Raw genomic sequence first — 26,952 nt, forward strand, 5'->3', positions numbered from 1 at the left:
ACTTAAACATTTTCTTTGATAAGAACCGTTATTTAATTCATGATATTTACGGGCTATTGACAGTACTGTTATTTGAATTTATTTTCAGCTGAATCAATGTAAAAGCAAATGAAACAATTGCAGATATTGGCAATGGAAGGGAACTGCACTAGAATATGATCCGTGAAAAAACAAAGACGTTCCTGGAAAATATATAGTTGACATGAAATGAATGAAATACGGATATTAAACGGCGTGTCTTATCTGTGCATTACTGAAGCATTCATATTAAAAATATCCTTAATTTATAATCACTAGTTCAGTATTTTTCCCAACTTAGGTAACTATAACCTACAGTTCTGTCACCCACTACATTATCTGGTGCACATTTTTTTACTTGTTCCAAGAATAAACTAGACATAAGCAATGTGATATAAAGCCATATTGCTTTTGAACTTTATTTCACATTTTATGAAAGATACACTTGCAATAATTTTGAAAGGTTATGCATCATCATTGATATTGTAAACTGACACAAATGCTGGCAGAGTTACACAGAGTACCTCTGCAAATCATAGATGTGCAATATATACTTTAGCATTGAACAAACCATTTCAATATTATACATGTAATGACACATAGTCAGGAAGATTCTGTGAACGTCAAGCTCATGACCTCCGCAGTGAGCTTCACTAAGGAGTAGGATACTGAGCTGAAACAATTCAGTTCTTACCCAGAGAAAACGCACGTTGAAATGGGCAGAAATGGGCAGCACTGCCAGAACTCAAGATCAATGAGATCCAGAACAAATGCAAACACAATGGCAGTAATGGTCTTTCTCCTCAGCTTGCTGGGTCATAGCCACCTTCAAGCTGCATCCGTCCTACCCATGATGCCCTAACACTAATGTTTGCACTGTGGGACTTGTCCGTGTCACCTGGTAGGTGCAGCTGGGGAGGTAGAAGAGCCAGGCGAGAGCAGTGCACTGCCACATATAAGAAAAAGTGGGCGAGGGAGGAGAGGAGGATGGAGTGATCGACAGTGTCAAAGGTGGGACAGAGGAGAGGGAGGAAGCCCGGGCAGAGTTGAGCGAGTCAGTGTCAGATAGAGCAGTTTCAGTGGAGTGAGAACCAACATTGTTAACATTTTATAATTGTATAGTTCTGTAAATAAATTACATTAGAGTATCATTTGCCATCCCTAAACTAAAGTGTTGGACAAAAATTAGGACATTTCCTCCGGATGAATAATAAGGAAGCCGGTCACATGATCATGCAGACAGAGAAGGATTCTCGTATAGAGAAGCATTCGTATAACGTGGAGGAAACTGTCACAAAACAATTCACCATTTTAATCCAGATCAAGTGAATATGCTGGGCTCAGGTCTTTAGATAAATTAACATGTGCTAATGTGACAGGACTGCCTTTTCTGCATGTTGAAGCTGCTGGCATCACTGTCACTGTCTGGAAGAAATTAATTCGTCATCTCCGTGCCAGTACAGTAACACAGCCGTGATAGAGTAACATCATTACCCCTGGGTTTGGCTAATGAATGGGTATCACTTGGGCGTTATTGTAGTAACGCGCTGTATATGAATGAAGTCCAAACTTCAAGAAGTGTCCAGTGAAGACTCTTATATTAATTACTGTTTAATGTGTTATTCGGCTAGGGAAGTTTGCTCAGGGGACTCAATCAATATTGGACAGGATAGGACAGGAATATTGCTTAGAGTGCATTTTCAAATCTATACTACATCTAAATACATATTGTTTGCCCAGTGATACCTGAACAGTGGTATTGAGGTGGGTAAGATTGAACTTCACTTGAACGATGTGTGGATTGTTGTAGGTTCGTTCAGAATACTTGATTATATAATATGATAACCATATAAAGTGTTCTGGGATTGTGACAGTACATGTAATATGTGTGCAATAAATTTACAGAATTGCTTCTTGGGATAAAAATATAATAATTCTGCATAACAGCAACATTAGAAAGTAAAAATGATTAAGATCTTCTCAAACTGAATACTGAAGTGATAATCTTGATACAAGTATATACAATATGGATCCTGATGCAAAAATCATTCAAAAACTTGCAATGCCCCTCATCATGGCACAATGACTGTATTCTTGGAATAACGATGAGAAACTGGAAAATAACACAATGAGTTATTATGAGCGAAAACAAGAGTGCAGCATGATCGCAGGAGTGAGCAGACTGGGACAGCTGTGGGCCGGATGCTAAAGCACGGGGAGGGAGCATTAGTTAGAGGTCTGGAGGGCATCCAAGGGCACGAGCCAAGATAGGAGGGAGAACTCCACCGCGATGGAGAGACAGGATGGCTATGCCAGGCAGGAGGAAGAGAGCAGCCCAACAAGGTGTTGTGGGGCGAAAACAAAAAACCAAAAACATTGAGGAGAATACAAAAGCTGCTGTGTGTAATGCTTAAGGTGCTGAATTTTTGAGGGGTTTTATGCCACTGGCCCGTGGACTACAGTACATTCTGACCCATAGAGCCATGCTTTTCACATATCAACAGAACTGCCTGCTCCCCGCGAGCAAATCTTGCCTCGTTCTTTAACATCTCAACTGCAACTGAATTTGAAAACGAAGGAGAAGAAAGAGTCTGGCACTGCCTGAGCTGATCTGAATTCTGTGACGGCACAAAGCAGGTAGTCCATCCGGAGAGAGAGCAACGTGACTGATGGTGTCTTCTCCTCGCAACCACGGATCGGAGGTCGGGCCCGCCTTCCAAATTAAAATTTGCTGTGATTGATGGTGTCAAGTGTCTGATTGACCTTTACAATGAAACCTCCCTCCGAGTGACATTGCAGAGCAGTCGCCGATTTGCTTATGTGCAGATCCTTTTGGTATCTCTTAACATCTGGTGATGGTTTGGCATGTTAATAAGCCATTTCCCAAGGCACAACATCCTGGACTTGCACAGCACTCAGGATTGTGATAAATGCGTCTGCAGACTTCCAGCAAGTCACTCAAGTAGACGGGTCATTGTTGTCATTTCTTCCAATTACTGCCTTCAAAAGTCTTTCCCTCTCTCTGTCTCTCTCTCTTCCCCCTCTCTCTTCAACTCCTGAGTCTTCTGAGACACCCAATCATGTTATTTGAAGATTCTAGGATAAGTTGACCGGCATGTCTTCAGATGAGCTTTATTTGTCTTTTTAAGACCACCTCTACAAACCTAAGTGTCAGGATATGTGCAACAACAAGCCCACCACAAACCTTTCCCTTTTTCTCTCCTGGAATCGTACGAATGTAGACCCTGCCTTTGGTAAAGCAAGTGACGTGTATTGACTTATTTATTTCATGTAAAATGTGATGTATGAATCTGGAGTGCAGGAGGGCTGTAAGGCTTCTCACGAGCTGCACGTTATGTGTGGCGAATGGTTCAGGCAGCTGTTGTTGAATAAAAAACTAAATATAAAACCCAGCACTTACATAATGTCAAACTGTCATCTGCACGGAGTTCAACCCTTTACTTCATCGCTCTGCATTTAAAAAACTAACCATTTTGACATGTTCAGCCCAAACCAGGACTGTCCTCAGAGACAGTGTGTCAGATATCTTTAGAATTGAAAAGCCAATATTATTGCAAGTGGGGAAACAAAACACCACAACGAACAACCTCTGTATCAGTCACATGTCTCTGTAGTGCTGTTGACAATCTGCCACGACCACTGATCATCTCCATGTGTCAAAGGGGGGGGAGAAGGACCTAGCTGTTTTGTTCACTCGGAAATTACCAGACCTGATTGTGAGTCTAAAGCACATCCTGCTCAGGATGATTATGAAGTTAAACTCCCACATGCTCTTGGCAAGTACTTTTCATAATGCATTAACACATTTGTACCTCCCGAGTTAAAAGAAGTATATATCGCTCTATACTGCAACATCACTGCTGGTAATGATGCAGAGAGCAACACAATACAGCTTCATTTTGCTCAGCACCTTGTATTCTGTGTCTTTGGAAGGGTGCATTGTATTCAGTCAGCTTATTCTCATTAGACCCGAGAGTATGCGTGCTGCCACCAGTATATTTTGTGCAGCACAAAACACAACTGCATGCGTTTAGAGAGCCTCACTCTTGACTCGTTCATCGTGTGTCACGTTTCTGTGTCGCCGCTTCACTCCACTGCGTCGCCGCCCCCTGAGATCTCACCACGCTTTTCCCCTTTTGATTTTCAGATTAAAAATAAAACGTATGCATTGGTGTGTATTCATTTATATATATTTGAATTGAATGATTATTTCATTATTTGCTCATTTTCCCTAAATGTCTTTACTGCATATTTCAGTTCTTTCACACCCTATTAAGCAATTCAGAGAAGCAGCTTTAATGCATTACTGAATTGAAGTGAAAACGTTTTTTATTTCCATTTCACAAGTGAATGCTCGTTTAGCTATTCAGTCATTCATGCATTTATTTTAAGCAAGAACCTTCTCTTCCGTTGGCAGATGTAACGATCTATAAACGTAAAATAAATTAAACCTGACTGGGCACTGTGAGCCTGTGGATGCCAGGGCACAGCCAGGTGGGCTGAACTATGTGGCCTCCAGACACAAGTTCAGCCAGGCCGGCCACTTCCCTTTACACTGTCTGGGGTCCAGGGAGGAAGAGGAGTGGTGTGTTGCTCGGTGCCTTGGAGGACAGGCGGATGCTGAGCCCACTAGTATGCCTGGTCCTGCCCGCCAGCAGCCACACTCCTCCACTGCCTCCCTTTGCGCATCTCCCTCGGAAAGGTTTTTCTCGGCTCTTGAACAGTGTCACTCGCTTGTTCACACTGGAGCGATGGATCTGCAGAACAGCCCTTCAGGGGAGACCCTAGACATTGGATATCCAGTCTGTGCAGAAGCAGCACAGATCCACAAGCAACTGAACTGGACCTGAACACTCAACCGCACTGTTGCTCTTCATTTTGCATTTGAAATTATTTAACCATTGACTTGTTGATTTAAGTTTTCGGTGTTGGCATAGGTGTTCTGTGTTTGGTAATGACTGTTTATCTGGCAGCAAATCAGTGAATTCAGATATGGTATGAGTTCAGAACCATGTTATTAATCATGTTATTACTCAACTGTTACTGCCGGTACTTCTGCTCCTGATTAACGACCGGCAGCTCCAAGTCTGCGGACTCCCGTGCACGCCTGTCATCAGCAGCAGACAGTTTCCAACAGACACTTTTTGTCACCCCCCCCCACCTTCCCCAGAATAAATTGCTGTCATACAGTCACCTGAGAAAGCAGTCAGTTTGAGAGAGTGCAGCCCCGCTTGTTCTGCTCAGTGGAGCGATATCTCTCCAGGCTGACAGCTGGTTGCTCACTTACTTGATCTTGTCAGAGATATTTTATTTATTTTCTAATTGGGAACGAATTAAGAGAACAATATCGTAGAAATTATTCATAGTATTGCAGTACGGTGTCTCTTATTGTTTAGGGACAGATCGTCTGTCTGTGCAGCGCAGTGGCTGAACTGGTGACTGATCATTGTGCTGTGAAATCGATTCATCCACCTGGACAGCTTTAATAATTGCAGTTTGATGGTGCTGGATAAACTTTCAGAAAAAAATTATAAAATAACGTGGTTCTTGAGACTCTGGAGATGGCTCTAATGTATATAGATAACTGCATAAAAAAAGTTTAAGAAAAAAGGCCAAGGGATGCTGATTTATTGTAGATAAAGAAACTACATGTACGGTCCTTCCTGGACACTGACGCACTGCGAGATGTTCAGATTGTCTCCAGTATAACTTTGAGAGTTGTCTTCTGTGCCATCAGCCGTATCCAAGGGGATCGAGTCGGCTCTGTGAAGTTCTCTATCTGACAATTTGTCAGTGAATCATCGGCTAATTTTGGAATATTGCCTCCGTCATGAGCATGGACTCTTAATTTCTCTGTAAATGCCCGTGTCTTGTGTTTATGTGATACAAATCACTGTGGTGTCTTAGTCAGACAGTTTACAGTGGCATTATGTTTTGAAGGGCAGGAAGAAATGATGAAGGGAAATTTAATGTAACCTTAATCTATTCTTAAACAGAGGGAGCTGCTGGTCAGAATTTTACCATTTTATGTGCTTTATATTATTTAGTTAAATCCCACAGATATATATTCTATCTATCTGTCTGCCTAACTATATATATCATGGATTTTATGTTCTGTCAAAAACCAAGGTAAAGCACACTTACTTGCTTCCTGCTGTGAATTACTTTGGTAATGAGTCCGCATTGCAGAAGCTGCCATATGAAGTCCTTTACCCTGACCTGCCTGTTAATTAATTTACATTTCAATATTAAAAAGCAGTACAACCATGTAGGATTTAATTCCTGTTATCTTCTGGCCAAACCATTGTTTTTCACATTTTCCTGCCTAAAATGAAGGATCTGGTGAAAATCTGTGTTCATGGTCCTTAATAGCGCTGAACACAAGTGAGGTCACTGCAACACACAAGATATACACATTCGTTTTGAGCATTTGTATATTTCTTGCTTACCTCAGCAATGTGTCCTCATTTCACCGATTAGTTTAATGGACACAATCATCCGAACAATTCAGATTTGTGCACTAACTGATGCCAAAGGCGCTAAGCTACTAACGGGACACGATCACATATGTTTTTTTAATGACAGCAGTGGTGATGCTGTTAAGGAACATATCTTTCTGTGTCTCTCTTTGATCTGTTGAACATAAGGAATAAGCTAATTTGAAAAGAGATTTACTGACACAATTTTGGCTTCTTCAATTGGATCAGAAGGGACCTGGCACATGGTGTTTGTAACTACAGGTGATTTGTCTTTTCAGCAGTATGTAACAATGTGTAACAGCAGCTGTGAAGCATTACAGTGTCACCATTGGAGGAAATCAGCTGAGAGAACAAGGCTGACATCCAGTGGCCACATTCAAACAATCAGCTGAAATATTTTATGAAGGGTAGTTTGAAACAGGCATTGTTTTTTTTTTTTTTGCTGGATTTGGAAACTGGCCCAAAATTAACCAGATAGGCATCCAAGATTAATTTGTTTTTTAATTTAATACAAGAAAGTTGTGTTTGATCGCAGCCAGTGGTAAGTACATAACTGAAATAATGCTATAAATGTGTTTAAGTTTTAAAACTGGTCTCGGAGTAATGCTGGATTGCAGGCAGGGCTGCTAACCCCAAATCCAGTTCCAGCCTGCAAGTCAGTCCTAATCCTAATTAAGATGAGGAACCCCATGAAGCATTGCTAGAGCTTCTGTACTTTTCTAAACACAGTGACCAATACACCAATACATGACTGTGCTTCTCTCATGATAGGACTGTAGCTCTGAGATACATGGACTGGTTGAGCCTTTGTATTATTTGTGCTGTTCCTTAGAACTGAATTATTTTTCGGTAACATTTCAATTGTCCTGAAAGTGCTGCACTGAGGAAAGCGAGGTCTCTGGGGAAGTGCTGCATATTGAGCTGCTTTGCACTACAACCATAATGCTGGACTTCATTAATCAGCATTTCAGAGTTGGCGAGGAAGGGAAGGAAATGGGCCGAGGCCTCCGACCATGAATGGACTTCTAGTATTGTGTTTAATTGTTGAGTCACTACAAACTGTTTCCCATTAGAATATGCGGAGTCTTCATTTAGCAAATAATGTACCACTACATGTGTTTTTTTTTTTTTTTTTTTTTTACTTTCAGATTAATTGAACCACATTTACAGGGTAATTGTTTAAAAGTCAGGGAATGACTTGAGCTAACTCTGACTCAGATTTGTACAAAATGAAAGCTTAAGCAAATCATTCTGAAAATACCTACCTATCTGTCTAGGGTGTCAGACTCCTTGTCTATGGGGTTGCAGTGGCTCCTTAATTGGTCTAATTAAACAAATAATTTGATTAATTTAACACTCCTCTTAAGACTCTGAAATGTTCCCGAGTTCAATATTTTGGATAATCAACAAATTGTAAGGTACAGGCTATAAAAATAAAATATAAAAGTTTTAGATAAGCCTACCTGAGTAAATAATTACATTAATTAATTGTGCTGAAATTAAGTAAAAGTGCTGCAGCACCCCCTGCTGGTTTGTAACAGTGATGAGGATCATGCGCTATATAAGATTTTTATAAATACTGCGCAAACCCTGAGACTGACGTGATTGGTTGAAATTGCAGGAAAAGGGGCGGGCAGAATAATAGGTCATGGTGATTGGTTGCTTGAAGACTACGTAACCTTTTCAGTTAGACAACAGCCAATCAGCGCCGTGCTTGTTGGCGTGTGCGTGCACGCAGTTGGCTGCAAAATGGACAACAGGGAGAAGCGAAAATCAGACACAAGACCAACACCTGTACTAACTGAGAGGAGAGCCTCGACAGCCTCGATAACAGCACGGATAGAGCAGAGAGCAGTGCTGGCACGGCTGTAGGTGAGACATGTTTTTGTTGGTGTTTAACTGCTGATTTTACTGTTTTCTGTGAAGCTGGTCAGGCAGACGGGTCAAGTGTAGACAGGCCTGCACGTCCATTATAAGAGCAGTTTGTTCTGTTTGCAAACCAGCTGTTCAGTGTGTCGGCAATGGCGAGTTAATCGGCTGTAATTGAGTGGTGAAGGGAGATGTGGGCTGGCTAGTGCTGTGTTACGGAAGGGGGATCCCCTGATTGTGTCCTAAGTGCGGTTTACTCAGAGGTGGGTTTGTTACTCCATGGTGGCTCACCCTCTTCTCTTCGGCTATTAACGCGAGTCTAAAAGGCTTCATGTAGTAAAACGCTTAATGTGCTTTAAACATGACCATTACTTTTCAAACGCTGTACGTTTACATTGCGAAACTTCCTGATGCTACTAATACATAATGGAGACATTTAAGCAACACTAACAATACGATTATGACGTTAAGCCCTGCATATATGTGAATATCCTTAATGTGGAAAGGGCTTAACCAACCTGGTTTACTGTACTTAAACCTTAACCATTTGTGCCCAAACTGTATAAATGACAAGACTGGCACCACCAAGGCTGGTGCACAAAAGATTGGATCTTAAAAATGATTGTTAAGCCCTGTTGCAGCCAAGGTGAATTCAATAGTTTATTAGTAGCATTAAAAAGTACCCAAATATAAACATTCAAAGTTAGGAAAATAATGGTTATGTTTAAAGCTACGTCGGTTAAGCCTTTTAGACTTTCCCCTATTAACCTGTTTTGTCTCATCGTTGTGTGAACATGGCTTGTGTGTCTATTATACGACTATCTATTGTGAAGGTCCTCCCTGTAACAAGCTTAAACCAACTCCTAATCAACAATGGCAGTGATGTCATGATCTTCATGTACTTCCTGCTCATCTCCCCACACCTATGAAACAAACAAACATGTTGCAAATAATGGATACAAAGTGTACATGGCTTTAGGGAGTTTTAAATCTGCCCCGAATGACACCAGATTTTATTTTTCCATAAACTGGAAACAAATAGAGTAAGAACATGGGTTTTCCTCTGACAGTAACTCAGCTGACCTGCGCTTGGAGGAGAGTGACGTGTGTCTCAGTGGTGCTTGTGTTTGTGCAGATGCTGTGTAAACACACGCTGGCAGTGCCAGGCGCTTCAGCACACCACCGAGAGAAGCAGCTTCATAATTGGCTTCACAAATCCTTCAAGTGAGAAGACAAGGTTATATTTCCTTCTGGTGCGAGTTGATCAAGTGGCCTTGCAACCGGCCTAGAAAGAGTGGTGTCTAGTGTCTAGTTTTGTTTTTCCTCTCTCTCTCTTAACAGAGCTGATTCAAAAGTGTGATACACTGATACTTAAGTTTCCACAGCCTATGTCGGGTCAATCAACTGCGGTTTTCTCTAGGTTGAATCATTGCTTAACAAACAGGATTTGTTTGTGTGGTATATAAATATAAATCAATCACTAGTTAACTCAATTTATGTTAATGGTATGAATGTGATTTCTTAATTCATTCTTTATATCCTGTTGTTTGGGTTATTGTTATTAATAACAATGAAAACATCAGCCTGTGCATAGTGATTGCTGTGTCCGTGTCCATCCCTGTTTGTGTCACACTGTGTGAGTGTATATTCACTCGGCGGAAAGAGTCAAGTGCAGACACAATCTGATCCTCTGTCACTGTACTGTAGCTCCTTTCTACTGATGGGGAAACACATTTGTACAAAAACTCAAAATTAAAACTAAAATGGAGACCTCTGTGGGAAATGTGACGTGTTCAAGGTCCAGTGTAACTCTGAGGCAACAGGAGACGCTCTGTGGCCTGAAAGAAGGAACTGAAGGAAGTAGGGCAACAAGGGCAAAATGACCTCCGCAGATGAGGAAGCAAACCAGCTCAGCTCCCAGGATGCAGCCTAAATCCGGTGCCAGGCGAGAGGCTTGGCTCTCGGTGTCTGACACACAATGCCTTTCGCTGCCATTGGTTTCTGATTGTGTAGTCATGATTCTCCAGTAATAGAAGACAGATTGGCGGGGGGGCATTATTTTTTTCCTGTGTGAAGCTTATTTAATTCACCTTTGTGTGTGTGTGTGTGTGTGGCAAAATGCAAAGTATAATGCTTAGTTATAATGCTTCACACTGTATCAAGATGTTTGTTAAACCCTTGTGAACATTCACAGGTCAGTCGCCTGCTTTATATAGCTACTTATGAGAGTCTGTACATGATAAGAACTGTGTGAAACCATTTTCTAGTATTATTTGGCTTTGTTAATTAACTATGCATATGACTGTGAGTCATGCAATCTGTTTTTCTTACGTTCAGCGGGAGAGAGAGGTTTTTGTTCTGGAGAAAGTACAATCCCTAATATATCAAGAACAATACTCTCAGAAAGCTTTAATTTGCTGTTATAAAATTAAACCCTGCAAATGCCTAGTTTGGAATAATTCCCAGTTTCATTCATATCCTGACCTAGCAGAGAAAAAAGAAAGAGGAGAAACTGTAATGCAGCTTTGCTCTACAACGTCTAAGATAACTTATTAGGTACAATATACAATTTTAATTGAAAAAGTAACTGTCATTTTATTTTACACACTGTACCTATAAAAGAGGAGATAATTGAAATGCTTATGTCCCAGTAAGGTTTTACTGTATCCTGTTTCTGTTCAGTGGGAGTGTGTGCCGAAAACAAAACAAAAAATCAGACATTGTTGTTCATTTAATTTCAGTGCTAATCTTTCTATTGGGAAGCTCAGTGATCTAACTGAATCAGTCTGCTAAACTGGTGTTCCTCTGGGGGGCTGGGGTTAAATTGAGTCGCAGTTACACGTGCACGTATTCGAGTATTATGTGTTCAGGAAACTGTCTGCCAGGAGGTAGTCAACTCGCTTGTTCTCACACTCCTGGCAGTCCGAGATGAGGCTGGGCCAAGGCCGAGTCACCAGGGCCAATATGATGGTGTTCAAGAACTTGCTACAGTGGGTAAATCATCAGGTTAATGTGTTTGTAAAGCAGCTGAAGAGGCTTGCAACATTATTTGAGGAATAGTACCTTAGTATCTATTTGTGTGTGTGTGTGTGTATGTTTGTATATATACATACAAAAATGCAGTTATATTTTACCCAGCAGGGACACACATTAGTATGCTCTCCTGCTTTTCGTATACTGTTGAGCTCTGAGTTCACCGCATTATCGCCTATAGGAGGAAAATGAAGTCACAGCGCTTAAAAACCCCACACGGCAGGAAGGCCTCAAGAACACAGTTTTGCAGTTTACCGCTCTGGAAAATGCATATTTAAAATGTGTTCTTAAAAAAACTAGGATCCACTTTGTGTCTCTCGTTATGACAAATAGGAGCCACTAAATAATTGATTTGAAGATGAGGCAAAGAGATTAAGATATGTTTTAATAATTAAAAGTGTGGTGTCCTAATTTATGCATCGGCTACAAGTTTTAAACTGTGTTGATAGGATGTTCAGATATACATAAAGGGACATCTGTGTCTTTAAAGTACATGCAAGATTTAATAATTTGGTACAACTCTGAGCAGGAAACATCAGCCTTCCTGCTGGCCTGGGGGTAACTGGCTATTGTGTACTTACTTTTAAATTGAATATGGTTTGCAATGACATTGCTTTTAAATCAGCTTTACATAGTCTTTACTTTGTCAAGAAGGAAGAGAGTGAAATGAAGAGGCTTCCTCATCGAGTCAATATAAAGTGGAACATGACCGGAATTCAGGTTGATACACATTGTCTGGATTTTCTGTAAAATCCAGGTTTGGGTATCCCACTCTAACACCAGTGTAACGTACTGTTGGGTTCCAGCCAAAGCGAATCTCGAACCCTGGTGCTCAGGGGTGGCGTGGGGGTAGCGCAGTGATTCTGCTCTGATTCTGATCCTTGCTCAGGGGCGTGGGCCTTTTATGCCCCGTTTCCACTGGCGGACGGGTCCGGACAGTTAAATGAGTATTTCCACTGGCTTAAGGTTTTCTGGATGGTTAAGTATCTGGTGCCAGACATGGCTGTGAATGTCCATCACGCCCACTAAGGAAATACTTCGCTTTCAGAAACAGAGATGTGTGCTTGACTTGAAGACAGACGGGGAAGAGAAATGCATTAGATGCACATCAGCTACGTTATGAAGTACCGTGTGGGATCACAAAGAAATTGGTTTTATTAGCAGCATGGAGTGAAGTCCACATACGCTCGGATATAAACTGTAATTGTTTCATGTTATTATTTCTGAATATAATGTCTACACACGTTTAACTCTTCCCAATATTTCTTAACAGAAAAGTGTATTTATTACGCTATTTACAATCGGGTAAAGCAGAAAGAATAAAATAGCCACAGAAGTTCTTTCCATGTCAGGCTCTTGCTCGTAGTGTTGTTCTGTCTTTGTTTTTAAAACAAAACCCAACACTATCCCACAATCGCTCTGCTCCTCCAATGAGAGGGGATACAGATAGTTTCCCTTTAATTTGATGCATACGTGCTGTTAAACTGTACAGTCATTATAATTCGGGATCATGAGCAATGCTTGTAGCGAAGTGGGATGTGTTTCTCCTTCACAAGCTGGTTGTGGTCACAACTGTATCGCAGATAATCGCAGTTATGATTTCCATCTCATCAAGTTTGACTAGTTAGTATAAGTTGTAATCCCAACATTTCCTACAGAACATACGATGGGGTGCATTATAGCTGAGATTTGCCTTGAATGAGTGTGTAACGTTTACTCCACACGGCCGAGTACAAACTGAAGCTGAGCACGGGAAATTATTAAGTCTTCCTGAAGTCTTACTAACATTTTATTTTCGTGCTTTTTCTAGAGTTTATTTGTCTCGGGTGTCAGGAATGATAAACGGAATGAATGGCCACTCTAAATGTGGATGTTGAGGTCTCTTCTTTAAGTATGGTGTCAAGTCTGTGGAGAAGGTATGAGACCCTCTGTCATCAGTATTATATGGTGACTTCTTGCACTCCAGTATGAAGCTTTTATACAATAATGAGCTGCACATTGTGACATGATTAATGTAGCGTTACGAGAGCATGTTCCCAATATCCCTCAGTACTTAGCACACAGATTGAGGGTCCTTGCATGTGGATCCCGAATGCAGGAGGATAGAGACCTATACAGACTCCAGAAGAATCTGAGAGGGAAGAAATTACTCGCATACCAGAATTTTGTTTTAATGTCAGGATTTAATTTCTGTTTAGCATGGAATGCAGGGTGACAAAAAAATCCGCTTATCAAAGCTCAATCCTCAAAGCATGAAAAAAATAACCATTTTATGCATCTCAAATATCCAAGTATCTTAAATAAACAGAGATGGGAAATGATGTTCCTGGGTGAAATTGGTTTATGTACTTATTTTAAATTGAGGGCATTGGTTAAAACCTTTAATTGAGAACATTTCTTTACCAGAAAGAAACTCTGAAAGTGTGCTGTGTTTAAACTGGATTTAAATCTGATGAAATAAAGTGAATCTCGTGGGCAAATTTTTACGATAAATGTCCTATGTAGACAGATAGTAGTGACGTGTGTTTGCCGAATTCATACTTTTAAGAACACGTGGCTCTAATATGTTGCGTGTTGTATGGGACGTCCTGTATGACGGGAAACATTGCTAGGGACATTCATTTAAATCAGCAGGGACACACGCACCTGGGGACACAAATGGAAATTGGGCTTCAAGGCATTCAAGACCGAAAACAGGAGACACTTCTTCACACAGAGAGGCGTCACAATCTGAACAAACTCCCCAGCGATGTGGCTGAAGAGACAATTTGGGAACATTCAAAAACAGACTGGATAGGATCCTTGATCACTTAGTTATTAATGGACACCAAACGAGCACGATGGGGCGAATGGCCTCCTCTCGATTGGACACTTTATGTTCTGATGTTCTTTCTTATAAGCAGTCTGTAATTATGCAACTATGTGCATGAAGTGTAATGCTCTTATTTTATTGCACCTTATCTTTTTTAAGTGTGTTTGCATCACATGACAAGGGAATTGACTCCAGCTCAAAGTTATGTATACTAATAAAGAGCGTGGTGAATCGGAATTAAAATTTGGCAGAATATAAACCAGTTTATTACAGCTGAATATGATCTTGCGTAGAAATATCTAATAATCAAACGATTGTGCCACAGGTCACTGTCTTGCAATGCATCTACGTGAGTGGTGTCAACAGACAGAATAGTCTTTTCTCACCACTGGAGGTGTTCAGAGTTTTTTGATCGATCCATCTTTTGTATTGACTCCTATCCTGAGCAGACTCTGCTGTCCAAGTTGATAAAACAACTTCCCATTTTTGCATCATGGTAACCTGATTTTAAATGGACACGCTGTACAGCTTGCTCCATCTCGTGTAGGTAATAGTGCTTTTAAAGTAGTACAAGAGTGGCTTCCTATCAAAACGCCTGCAGTTACATTAAATTGCAATCTGGCCACACACCAGGTTTGAAGTCTCTGAAGGGTTCCTCTGTGTAGTGTTAGACGAGTCCCATGGTACACTGTAGTTTGTATCACTTAAAACCTATTCCAAGGGGAAAATAAGTTCTGCCTTGCAGTTTATCAGTGATAAATAGACTCGCACCTTGTTAGCATGAAGAACGCAAAACATAGATTAACCTGCATCAGATTGAGGTGATTTCATGGTTTTCCAGAAGTCAAATAAAAGGAATACAATTATATAAAATATGAAATGGCTAAAGCACACAACTTTGTCAAATATATAGGTTAGATCATAGAAATGAAGTAGTGGCTGAAGCTGAGCAATGAAACTATGAATGTCAGTTCAAAAAGGATTTCAATCAGGCCACTCAGACTAAGGATAATTAACCCCCTCACCACTGGCTAGAACTTCACTGTAATTAATGTACTAAAAAGCAAATGTTTTTTATGTTAGATCAACATACAAATAACTGCATAGTATCACATCGTATGTCAATAGTAAATAATTAACAAATGGATATAAGAGCAAACACAAAGATGTGGAAAATGGCAATTCTGCTGTGTTTATGCCAGGGTGGTGTCAGCACAAATAATAAACATTTCACAATGAGGCCAACAGTTTGTTTATTCTGCCTTCCTGCCACACAGTTCATCTGCTGCCCAAAATGTAAGCTACTTATCCATCATTATGGAAAACTGTTTAATCTGACTTGATTGTTGGTATCCAGGCGTCCTGTACAATGCATTTAAATTAGATCTTTTAACTGTTGAATCTTTTGTCATATGATTTAGCAAGGGTTAACAGTCGTTTTTAAATGAATTGCTCTCTACTTGACAACAACCCTCAGAGAACCTAAATGTAACCTGCACTGTCTGACAGGGACCCAGTGACATTTTAAAGAAATACTCTCTGGATTTCTTTAGCTAAACATTTAAGTGCCATTTTCTGAAGCAAGTTGTTTTGTTTGCTATAGGCATTTAGGCCTACTTCTCTAACAAGCCTAATTTAGATGTCTTGTTTTACCCATGTGCATTGTGGGATCCTTTCACAGAGGACAACAACACAGCAATTAGTTCAAGACAAAAGCCTCGTCAGGTGATGCGTTGTTTCTAATTCAAGAGGACCCATAAATAGTTGCCAAGTTAGATGTTGTCGCCGGTGTGCCATTAAAGCTTGGGCCGCACACCATGTCTTTGATTAGTGAGATTCTTACATAACAAAAAGGTTTAAAACTGAGAACCATTATTTAGTGCACAGCACTTCACGTGTTTAGAGGATGGCATTCCCTGGTAGAAAATAGCCCAGAAAAGGAGAATAAGAAGTGATTTTGGACAATGTCATGAAAGTGTAGGTGATTTAGACAAAGCCCTTAAAAATGTAATGATTAAATATATATCTATCGTACATTAAAGTGTCCAATCGAGAGGAGCCCCATCGTGCTCGTTTGGTGTCCATTAATAACTAAGTGATCAAGGATCCTATCCAGTCTGTTTTTGAATGTTCCCAAATTGTCTCTTCAGCCACATCGCTGGGGAGTTTGTTCAGATTGTGACGCCTCTCTGTGTGAAGACGTGTCTCCTGTTTTCTGTCTTGAATGCCTTGCGTGTGTCCCTGCTGATCTGGAAAAGCTCCTCTGGTTTGAGGTGGTCAATGCCTTGCATTTGAATTGTGTATGAAGTTGGTTATCAGTCAGTTTATCACAAAGACTGACTTATTGTAAGATTATTTTGTATTCAGTTGTTTAATATACCCTGTTTTGAACAGCTTTTAAGCATATATAGTTTAGATAATTTACTTACCATTTTATACCAATTGCTCAGTACATTTTGATCTGAATTTGTATTCATTTTTATTTATGTTTTTAGTCTGCTAGTTGGTAATCATACAATACATTTTGTCCAGAATCGATCGTGGCTGTTTAAAACAACGACAGGCTTTTAAAGCAGTGATTAGGTGTAATGTCTTACCTGCTGTCAGTCTGGCCCGGGCTTGTCTTCCGGGCTTGTTTTGCGTCTGGGTCCCCCTGCAGGATCCTGTGACAAATGGTTTGAGAGTGCTCCATCTCATTGGCTTGCCTCGCTGAGCCAGAAGGTGATGCGAGGGAATTATCCCTGGGTGCACAAGCAGCTCGCGGTGACTTCACTGTGGAGCGTTCCTGCATCGGGGACTTGCTTATCCAGCTGTTTGTGTTGTCTGTGAGCAGGACGATTTGTTCTCTCAACTCGCAGCTTAGGTGCTGAGACCTCGTACTCTGGATGTGTCGTGAGCACGGGCGCCGAGGAAAGAGTAATAACGGCCCCGGGCTGGAGGATTTGTGCGTCTCGCTGTAGCCTGACGGGACAGCGAGGTAAGGGCTGGCTTTTAAGTTTGTTTCATCCTGATTTCAGCTCTTTTAAAACATTACTGGTGGAACAGAGCTTTAAGTTTGGAGCACTTGAAAACAGCCTGCGGGACGCTGCTCTCTCTCTCAGGTTATATTTATCACGGATGATGTAAAGATAGAAACAGAAACCAGGCTGCCTGCTTAAACGGCTGATCGGCTTCATTGTGAACAAGTATATGAGGGCATGTTCTGGGGAACCTGCACAGGGTTTGATATCAGTCTTGCTCTGTGATGTGTGTCATTTCAAATGTCTTCCATAGACATGGTTGAAGATGAGGACAGAAATCTCCCCGTTGAAGGAGTAGCTGATTTTGTGATGCAGGTTAATGATTTGAAATTGACAAGCAGGCAGGGAGAGCAGAAATGTGAAGAGAATTGATTTGTTTGCATTTGTCTTCGGTTCTCTATGCGGCGCACACTGTTAGTCTCAGTTTGAAATTTAATGCAGTAAATGAAGTGCCCGTGCCAGGCAGCCACATGCTGGAGCTGGGAATCTCTCCAGCGCATCCGGTTTAATATTGTCCCCTAATCTGGCAGTCTGATCAGCGTATAAAAGGCTTATGCGTTTGGATTTTGTTTTGTTTGTTGTTTGTCAGTTTCCTTTGCAGACACCGATCAAACTGAAACGTGAAACGGCATAAATGATGTCTCTGTCGACTCCCGTGAAAAGGACCCAGAAATGGAGGGAGGATCTGCAGGACTTCCAGAGAAGCCACGGGATATCTAAGAAAGTCCTCATGAATTGCTGTCTGGTTAAGAGAGTGATTGCCTGGATGACTCCTCGCACCAAAGGTACCTGAACTCTTTGCCCCGAGGCGTTCGGCAGCTCTGTAAGACAGCTCTGTCGGTGTCACGGTGTTTAGATCAGTGAAAGCAAGGTGTTGCTGCAGGATGAATAAACCTAGTCCAGCTCAAGTCTTGTACACCTTCAGTTATATACGATTGCTTCCTATTGTATCCAAACCCTATCGGACTACAAGGTGTCTCGAGCAGTCACTGCCAGGTTTGGCTTTTACTGTAGTCGGGCGGCAGGGAAGTTGTCTCGATTGGATAGGGACACTTTGTGTTCAGTGCGTGTGCTGGTTTTCTCTTTCTAACCCCTCTCAGCCTCCAGTTAAAAAAAAAAAAAAGGACAAAATGTGGGTGGGTGTGAAAATTAAGAGTAGTCAGACAATGGGGTCCCTTGGTGCAGCACACCTGAAAAACAGTTCAGAGTATTCACACCTTTTAGTTGTCACTGCTTTATTAGTGCATTGCATTGTGGGCATTCCTTTATTGAATATTTACTATGCTAATGATTGTTCATTTTAATTGTATTATTGGACTATAGAGCAATACATTAAACAGCTAGGTTCTCCTGTAATATAATCATGCCAACAGCAGATGCAAATACATGGTGTATAATTTACTGCCACACTCTTGGTAATTGCCTGCATTATTTGATTGCTCCTTGGTTATTATCATTGGCACCACTGCATGAAAGTAAATCATATTGCGACTCCTGGGTCGTCTGTACAGGACCGATAGACTTTGGTCTTAAGCGTTCGCATCAACTCGTGGTATCAATCGTTTATTTTTCTGAATTTATAGGCATAGGAGGATTTATGACGAGGTCTGCGCTCATGTTTCAATGTCCTGCTTGGTATTCAGGAATTGCTACCGTGAACTGAAGTAAACCCTGCATTGAGAGCTGGGACATAAATCAGAAAGTCAGAACGACACAGGGTACCTAGTATTTTCCATTCTGTATAGTTAATTTACTAGTGGGGTGTTTTGTACCCTCTTAGTCCTGTAAGTGGTCATAGGTTTCTAAATTATTTTTCAACATGTAATTAATCTACATTGACACTAAGCATTGGGAAAGTTTTTCTTTACCTTGCTCTCCTACAAGTCGATGGAGGACGTCTTTAATGTGCAGATGTGCATCATGCACGATCACATCAGACAACCTGGACTTTTGATTGAGATATTAAATGTCTTTGTGTGTGTGTGGCACTTTAGGATTTTGAGGTTTGTAGTCAGATATTTTGTAGTGTCCTTTTATTCCCTTAAGAGTAGCTAAAATATGACAAAACCCCCAAACAATGATTTACTTAATTCACATGACTTCATATAAAATGTCTGTCGTTCTTTCCGTTTCTTAGTGGCTCATCCTTCTCATTTCCCTCCCAAGACTTGTCAGAGAAATGGGACATTAATCTCGAAGGTCTGGGTGGGACTTTCTGCTGCAGTGGTCGACTCCGTGAAGCGTTTAATTTTCAGCTGAAACCACTACAGACAGGTGCCTCAACTGAAACAAGAATAAGGAAAACATGCAACACGATTCTCTCACATTAGAGAGACATTCTGTGGTATTTGATCGAGAAGCTACAGAAGAAATATTAAATCATATTTGAAATATCAGAATGAAATATCCACACGGTTATCTGTCTGCCATAATTGCACTGCTCTAAACTAAAGGTTGGATTTTCAAAACCAATACCGATAACAATAATTAGGGTGGGGGGGAAAAGCTGATTTCCGATTAATCGTCGGATTTTTATTTTTATTTATCAATAAAATCAATATATTGTATAAATTATATAGCACTCAATGTAAAATTGCATCCGTTAAAATGGATCAATTCAAATTCTGGGACATTTTGAAAATTGAAAAAAAGAATTGGGAGTTTATTTGAAACTTTACCCTTTTTAGATCATTGAAAATAAACTACAAATACTTATTTTCAGATATAACTGCTAGCTGTAGAAGGTGTAGATGTGTAAATAAAGCTGCGGGCGCTGAGAGGCTCAGAGGTGTGTCATCTGTGGCCTGAGGGCAGAGCTGCCTGTGACCCTCACCCTCAAACCCGTTCAGTAATAGCTGATGCGCTGCTGGCTCTGCTAAAATGGAGACAAGACAGTATTTCACGCTTTCCATTTGTAGATTTAATTAGTAGAACTCCTTTCTGAACATAATAACATAATTAAGTTTACAATTGAGAGGAGCCCATTCGCCCCATTGTGCTCGTTTGGTGTCCATTAATAACCGAGTGATCCAAGGATCCTATCCAGTCTATTTTTAAATGTTCCCAAACTTTCAGCTTCTACCACATCGCTGGGGAGTTTGTTCTTATTTCTCAAAAACGCATGTAGATGTAAACATAAAATAAACGTGACTGCACCACACATTGTATTACTTTTATTTATAGATTTTCATGTTGCTTTTGCGAGTAATAAAGGCGTCTGCTTTTATTTTACAACCGGATTAGCAAGGACACATTTGAAAATTCTGGAATCATATAAGGTCGTCTATAATGTCTGTAATCCACGCACTTGTTTGACACAAATAAATACGATTCAAAATAAATAATATAAACAAACGGGTTCATAAACAGAAATATGAATCAACAAATAAAATACTTAATAAAATGAGAAGATCCAAATGTAAACCAGTGTAAAGCCCTGTACATGCTTTGCGTGTACAATAACTTCATATCAAATATTTTTAAACGCAGCAATTGTTATTCTTGACTACTAAACTACTTCGAGGACATAAATAATATTTATTGTACTTCTCGATCAAATAAATGTCAAAATCCCCTTTGAAACACAGTATTTCATTGGTAGAAAAAAAATAATCTAGTGGGGAAATGTTGCTGTATGAAAGCTCTGTAATGTCCGCGGGTGCAGGTTTTCTGAGGTTTTAAGTGCTTATGTAGCTATTTATAATACTGTCAGTTGTAAACAAAGTACCTTCCATTTTATTTTGTTTGTTTTCAGTGTTTGATTGATTGTATCATGACAACTTTTATTGACAACATGTTTACGTAGCTCTTCTCGCAGCCGAAGTTGTGACCGTGAACTCCATGAGGAGTCAGTGATGGTTTTCATTTCACCAGTAGAGGCGGGTTTGTTCCCAATAACCAAGGATATTAATGCATACAACCCCACAAAATTATCAGGCATTTATGGGCATTCATTTCTGCTGATTGCCGATAGTTTCAAAAAGCTGTTATCGGCCACGATTAATCGGCTGACCTGTACTCTAAAGTGTTTTGGAAGTGTTTTTTTTTGGGGGGTATTTTTGTAGCATGCCTTGATGAATATCGTATAATAGAAAATCCTGAAGAAAGCCAGTTGGCATTAGCAGCTCTGCAGAATGGGTTTCAGAGAGGATACTCGCTTGAGTATCACGAGAGTACAGTCCATGCAGTGTGTAACTTTTGAAGCCGTGTATTAATAATAGCCTTTATGATTTAGACCTGTGTTAAAGCAGATGATCTACAGGTGTCACGTGCAGCACTGCACACATGGGGAAGACGAGAAGGGGGAAAACGATATGAAACGCCTTGAAAGTCGTTATTAATTCGATTTACTGCATTGCAGAAATCCTCAACCTCTGCTCATCAATCGGCTTTTATCCAATCACGATGTGCCTTTGACCTGTGGCCAGTGGAAGTCAGGGCACAAGTGCCATAGTGAATTCAAACTCAGTTGTACTTCAGTACTTGTACGCCAGTATTTAAATACTGATCATTTCAAAGGCTTCGGTGGTTGACTGGTAGACAGTTACTGAGTCTAAGGTAAGAGCACAATGTTATTTTCTGTGCTGCTCTGAGTTACTTTGATGGATATTTTACACTCATAACTGCAGAAGCAGAGCCAGTGAGACGGATGTTCATGTCTACAGGTTTAGACCCTCAGTAGGAAAAAGCACTTTCTCTTATATGGGGGCGGTTGTGTGGAATTGCCACCCTGTCCCACTTAACAAGATTGAGTCTAAATCTAATTTCAGAGCTTCTGTTAAGAGATGGCTAATGCATCATCGTGAAAGATAATTACTCACACGCATCTGGATAATTCTGTTGATGCATAGACTATAAAATGAGATTTACTACTGTTGTCTTCAGCTGTACTGGGGATCCAGGAAAAACTTTTCTTTCAAGGATCACTTCACCAAAACAGATATAGTTTCTGAAAACGGGGGACTGTGTTTTGAAAAATATATGTATTTGGAATGAAACGCATATAATATATTTGAGAGAAGCAGTAAAAATGTACAAAATCTCGAAACATCAATACTTTGCAGACTCTTCGGTCTTGCATACAGTTTCTATAGAATGCAGTTGTCTTTTTATATATTTTTCACATAGACAGACACCAACACCCATGTGAGGATATAGCGTGTGCCGAGAGAGCTACTGAAGTAAACAAATTTAAATAACGAATGATATCCAGCAGAATAAATGTTGCATGTCTTCAGATCCTGAGGATGAATCAGTGCGGCATCATGAAGTCTGCAAGGTGTTTAAAGCTGCTTCTGAGGATGAATTATTTAGAACTGTTTAAAAAGAAGGAATGCAAGTAAGTGATGTTTCACGGGGATGTGTGGCAGTCAGTCAGCCGGGACAGCCGTGCATTGATGTTATCCTAAGGTACAGGATGCGCCCCAGTGATTTCTGAGACCTGGAGATATCAAGTCTTGCTGCGTCGCCACCGTGCGCACACCGTCACGGACTCGTTAAGAAGTCTGACTTGCTCTCCGATACAGAAGGCTTGTTGTTGTCTTTAGGGCCGTGGGACGTGTCTAGTTAAATCTGAAAGCTAAATGTTTGGTGGCTTGGTTTTCGATCAGTTAAAGGGCAGTAAGTAAATGTGGGAAAACGCACAAAGAGCCGCACTTTGTTGCCACCAGGTGCGAGGTCTGACAGAAAGGTTTGACCAAAGTGTTCCCATAGTGGTTCCTGCTGAAACGCTATTATTCAGACTCCACGGGTCTCCTCCGTGTGTGTGAATAATTGATCACCTTGGCTTGGAGTGCGAGACGACAAGAAATCGCAAAGGTCAACATTGAATAGTTGGATTCAGTCTGAGATATTGCTCTGCAGTTTGTGTTGTGTGTCTGTGGAGCGACGCTGTGACAAGGGCAGGCTAATCGCACATGGTTTGAGAAGCCGGCTGTTGTCTCTAAATGTTGTTTATGTTCTTGTTAAATTATCTTGTCTATGGTACTACAATTCATGTTTATATATATATATATTTCTTGGCAGATGCCCTTATCTATATAATATATTATGTATGTAAATTATTATAATATATATGTATGTATGTATGTACATTTTTTATATATATATATATAAACGATGTTTTTAAATCCTAAGAATAAGAAATTATTTTTTTATATAAATGACACCTTACTGTATATGAACAATGTCACCTTGTTTTGCAACCTTAACTATCTTATGAAAATCTAAGGACAAATCACCGCTTGGGGAATATTTCCCCTGACGGGCACAGTGGGTGTGATTATAGCCGGACCTGATAGCATTTGGAGCCACTGATGAAAATATCACAATTGAATTTCTCCTTTTCTCAGGCTACATTTTGACAACAGCTGTGTTGTATTGGAGTTGAAAGGCTGATTAATATTCCTGCGAATTGCCCCGAGGTCACACTTGATTTCCAGTCACAATGATTATCTTTCTGCCCGCGTCTCCTCCGCTTTTCCAGACCGCAGCCACCTCTCCTGCCCTTTATTGTGGAGTATATTTTTAGCATATTCCACTTTCTCTGTATTGATTGACTGTTGTGGATTCAAGGCTTATTATGTTTCCCCGAATGTTATCTTCTTCTTTTTCTTTAACTTTTTCTTTTATTTGTATTTCTTTTGTCAGTGGGGCGCGCTCTGATCTGGCAGGTTGTGTTTACAGAGAAGTCCATCACTTAGGCTGGGTTCTGCCCGACACCACTTTTCTCATTACCGCTGTGGTGAAGTGGAGTGGCTCTGTAATCACGATAACGGGGCGGGGGGTACAGCTGTGCTCTCTGGGATGGTAGAAGGACTTGTCCAAACTTATTTATTTAGCAATGATGAGATTTTTGTTGTTAGCCGGGGGCAGTTAATTTCTCAGTAACCCACCTCCACGGGCTGTTCAAAGTCTCGCCTGCTCTGCTGTCCACTCTCCCAGGTCTCACCAGAGAAAGACGCCCCGGTTGGGCCTTTCCTCCTGAGCAGCTCCCCCGATTATAATTCTACCATATCTCTCCAGTATGTCTGACAAATTATATTCACAACAAGATATCAAAACCTGCAGCCCGATGCCACGGAGTGTCAGGTTGTATTGCTCTGGAAAGGAAGTAAAATGAAGATACTCTGTTGGACATCGGCCAATGCCTTCATTTTGTGCGTTTGTTTAGTACTTCTCATCAGTGCTCCACATGCACAAATGCCCCCCCCCATTGACATGCGTGTTACATTAATACACCTTGGACAGTGGCATTCAGTGTTTTGTAAACCGTGGCTTTCGCTTCTGCTTTTATTCAACCCCCCTCCCCTTCAGCTATCACTCAATAATCAATTATATTCAATTATCTAATGCTAACTGTCCAATCTGAGCTCTGGAATCAATTAAGTGTCTTTCGGCAGGCCCAACCTACTGGGGTAGTGCAGACTGAGCCGGCACCTCACCCTCTGTACCGACTGAGAGGTGTGCACCGAACACGGGAGGTCCCGCACCACGGCTAGATGACTCTGCTGCCATTCTCCAATTGGCCGGCACACTGGACAGATGGCCAGAGGCCGTCCAGAGTCCAGAATGGAGAGACGTGCGCTGGGACGCTTTGGCAGTAGTTTTTATTGCATGATCCCACTCTCGCTGACGAGTTTTGTAAAAAGCATTAACGTACACAGAATCAACTGCAGCAGAAGGAGGTGGCGCTCGGATCGACCCAGACCACTCTTCATCTGTTCAAGCAAAAGTCTTTGTAGTTTATTTTTCTCTGACAACGAAGCTGATCTGATATATTGATAATTTGAAGGAACAGGTTCTTCTCCCAAGATTTTCAGATGATTGTGATTTTGTTGTTGAAACTTTGCATCTTTTTGTTTTGTTTTTGGGAATCAATATTTGTGAAGAAGATGAAGTCCAGTTAAATGGTAACACCCTATTTAAAGTTAAAACATGAACAAAAAGACCATTTTCCCAGTGCCCACTGGACTGATGGCCGTTCGATAGTTACTGTCCAGTGCAACACATGTTTCATAGTAGCTGAGTGCTGGATCTCTGCCAGGGCTCAGATGGTCACTGAGGAGGAGATCTGTTCACAGTGTTGCTGTGTTTGAATGGATCTGTCCCAGTAAACCCAGTTTGCAAGCCTCTCCTGTGCTGGTTCTGTTCCAGGAAAAGGCTGATGTCACACAGGCCGTGTCTCCTCTGCTCACATGTGGCTGTGCTTCTGCCTGGGTCTGTTCAATCCGACAAAAAGACGCTCTGATGTAATTGCAACATGTTTTACTGCCAGTGCTGAGAAGCTCTGGGCTGCTGTGATCATGGCCCGTGTCCCTGAGCGCGTCCCTCTGTGTGCCGCGCTTAACTGCCCTCTGTAAACGAATCGAAGACCATTAAATGTTAAACGGGATTAAAAGCATCGGGCTTGTAAAAGATGCAGCAGTGAAGTGAGTTTAATCACGCTGTGACTTTTGTGCAAAGTTCCCCTTTGTTTTTTCCCTGTAATGTAAACATGAAGTGATGAATTCTTTATACTGAGTAAAATTGGCCTTTTACCGACTGTTGTTGCTGTGTCTTTCTTGCGGACTGGCGAACAATGATGGGGAAGAGTGATGTGCCAGATGGCCCGTGCTCAGCGCTGCCGGTCGGGGGGACCGTGGTACTCATCGGTCCGCAGGGGACAGGTTTGAGGCGAAAGTGTTGTTTATGGTTTGTGGAGCTGACTGGCGCTTGGCATATACTGGCCACAATGGTGCTGGCACAAACCTGAAGACATCCCTGTGGGTGTGAGCTGGGTTTTCACTTCTCTGGCCTGAAATGGATGTTACAGCAATTGCAGGCCTTCGTCATTCAGCACAAACACCGACACTGTTTACAGGAGTTGGCCCAGACTGTAGCAGCCGCAGCTCTCGGAGGCACCTTTGTGTTAGCAGTGGACTGGGGTCTGGTAGAGACGGGCAGTTGATTTGACATATTAACCACATGAGTAATACAATTAAGAAATTAAAGGCACGGAAACCAGGACATGTGTGGCCCTCACAGGACAGCAGCCTTTGTTTTGCCCCTTTCCCCAAACAGAACCATATTTCAGCCCCCGTGGAAAATGTAACATGAGTAGCAAACACTACAATTAGGATAAATCCTTTTAATTTCTTCAGAATAGTCGTCATTATTATGATCAGATCGTTTGTCAGTTTAAAAGCAAAGCTCACGATGATCTGAAGGAAATGCTGCCATCTTGTGACGAACTTCCTTTCCTGAGTCTGAGATTATGTATCTCTATAGATGGATTTTTGTTTTCTAGAGTATTGATGTCTTGTCTTGTGTTGCTCGGTAATTATTTCTGCCGGGAGAGGCTGTCTGAGTTGAGTATTCAAGGTTATCCATCCATACATTCAATGTAAATGGAAAGAAATCAAACTGTAACTCTGAGGAATTACCACATGACCGTGGAAATAGTATTGTTTTTACTATCGTCCACACTTTTGAAAATTAAAAAAAAAAATAATATAAAAAAAAAAAAATTATATATATATTTTTTTTTTTTGAATTTTCAATGTGTATAAACAATACTTATTTATATATTTTTATATATATATATATAAATATCAAATGTACACAGAATAAGAACATGAAAGTGTCCAATCGAGAGGAGGCCATTCTCCCCATCGTGCTCGTTTGGTGTCCATTAATATCTAAGTGATCAAGGATCCTATCC

At 40.9% G+C, this 26,952-nt stretch overlaps 1 protein-coding gene across 3 annotated transcripts in view; it reads left to right on the forward strand.

Annotated features, from left to right (window-relative positions):
- The window catches only part of LOC136766817 (Kv channel-interacting protein 4), a 237,829-nt gene that overhangs the window by 9,586 nt on the left and 201,291 nt on the right, over positions 1–26,952 (forward strand). The window contains exons 1-2 of one of the 3 annotated variants that reach the window (XM_066720639.1): positions 8,244–8,390; positions 17,842–18,037. The exons of 1 other annotated variant lie outside the window; for it this stretch is intronic. In XM_066720639.1, the coding sequence (XP_066576736.1) occupies positions 17,887–18,037 (151 nt within the window). In that variant the 5' untranslated portion in view covers positions 8,244–8,390; positions 17,842–17,886. Of the gene's footprint in view, positions 1–8,243; positions 8,391–17,841; positions 18,038–26,952 lie in introns of those variants that run through there. One more of the 3 variants, XM_066720640.1, reaches the window with a different exon arrangement.

Source organism: Amia ocellicauda, chromosome 13 (genome assembly GCF_036373705.1).
Source record: "Amia ocellicauda isolate fAmiCal2 chromosome 13, fAmiCal2.hap1, whole genome shotgun sequence".
In the NCBI taxonomy this organism is placed as follows: domain Eukaryota; kingdom Metazoa; phylum Chordata; class Actinopteri; order Amiiformes; family Amiidae; genus Amia; species Amia ocellicauda.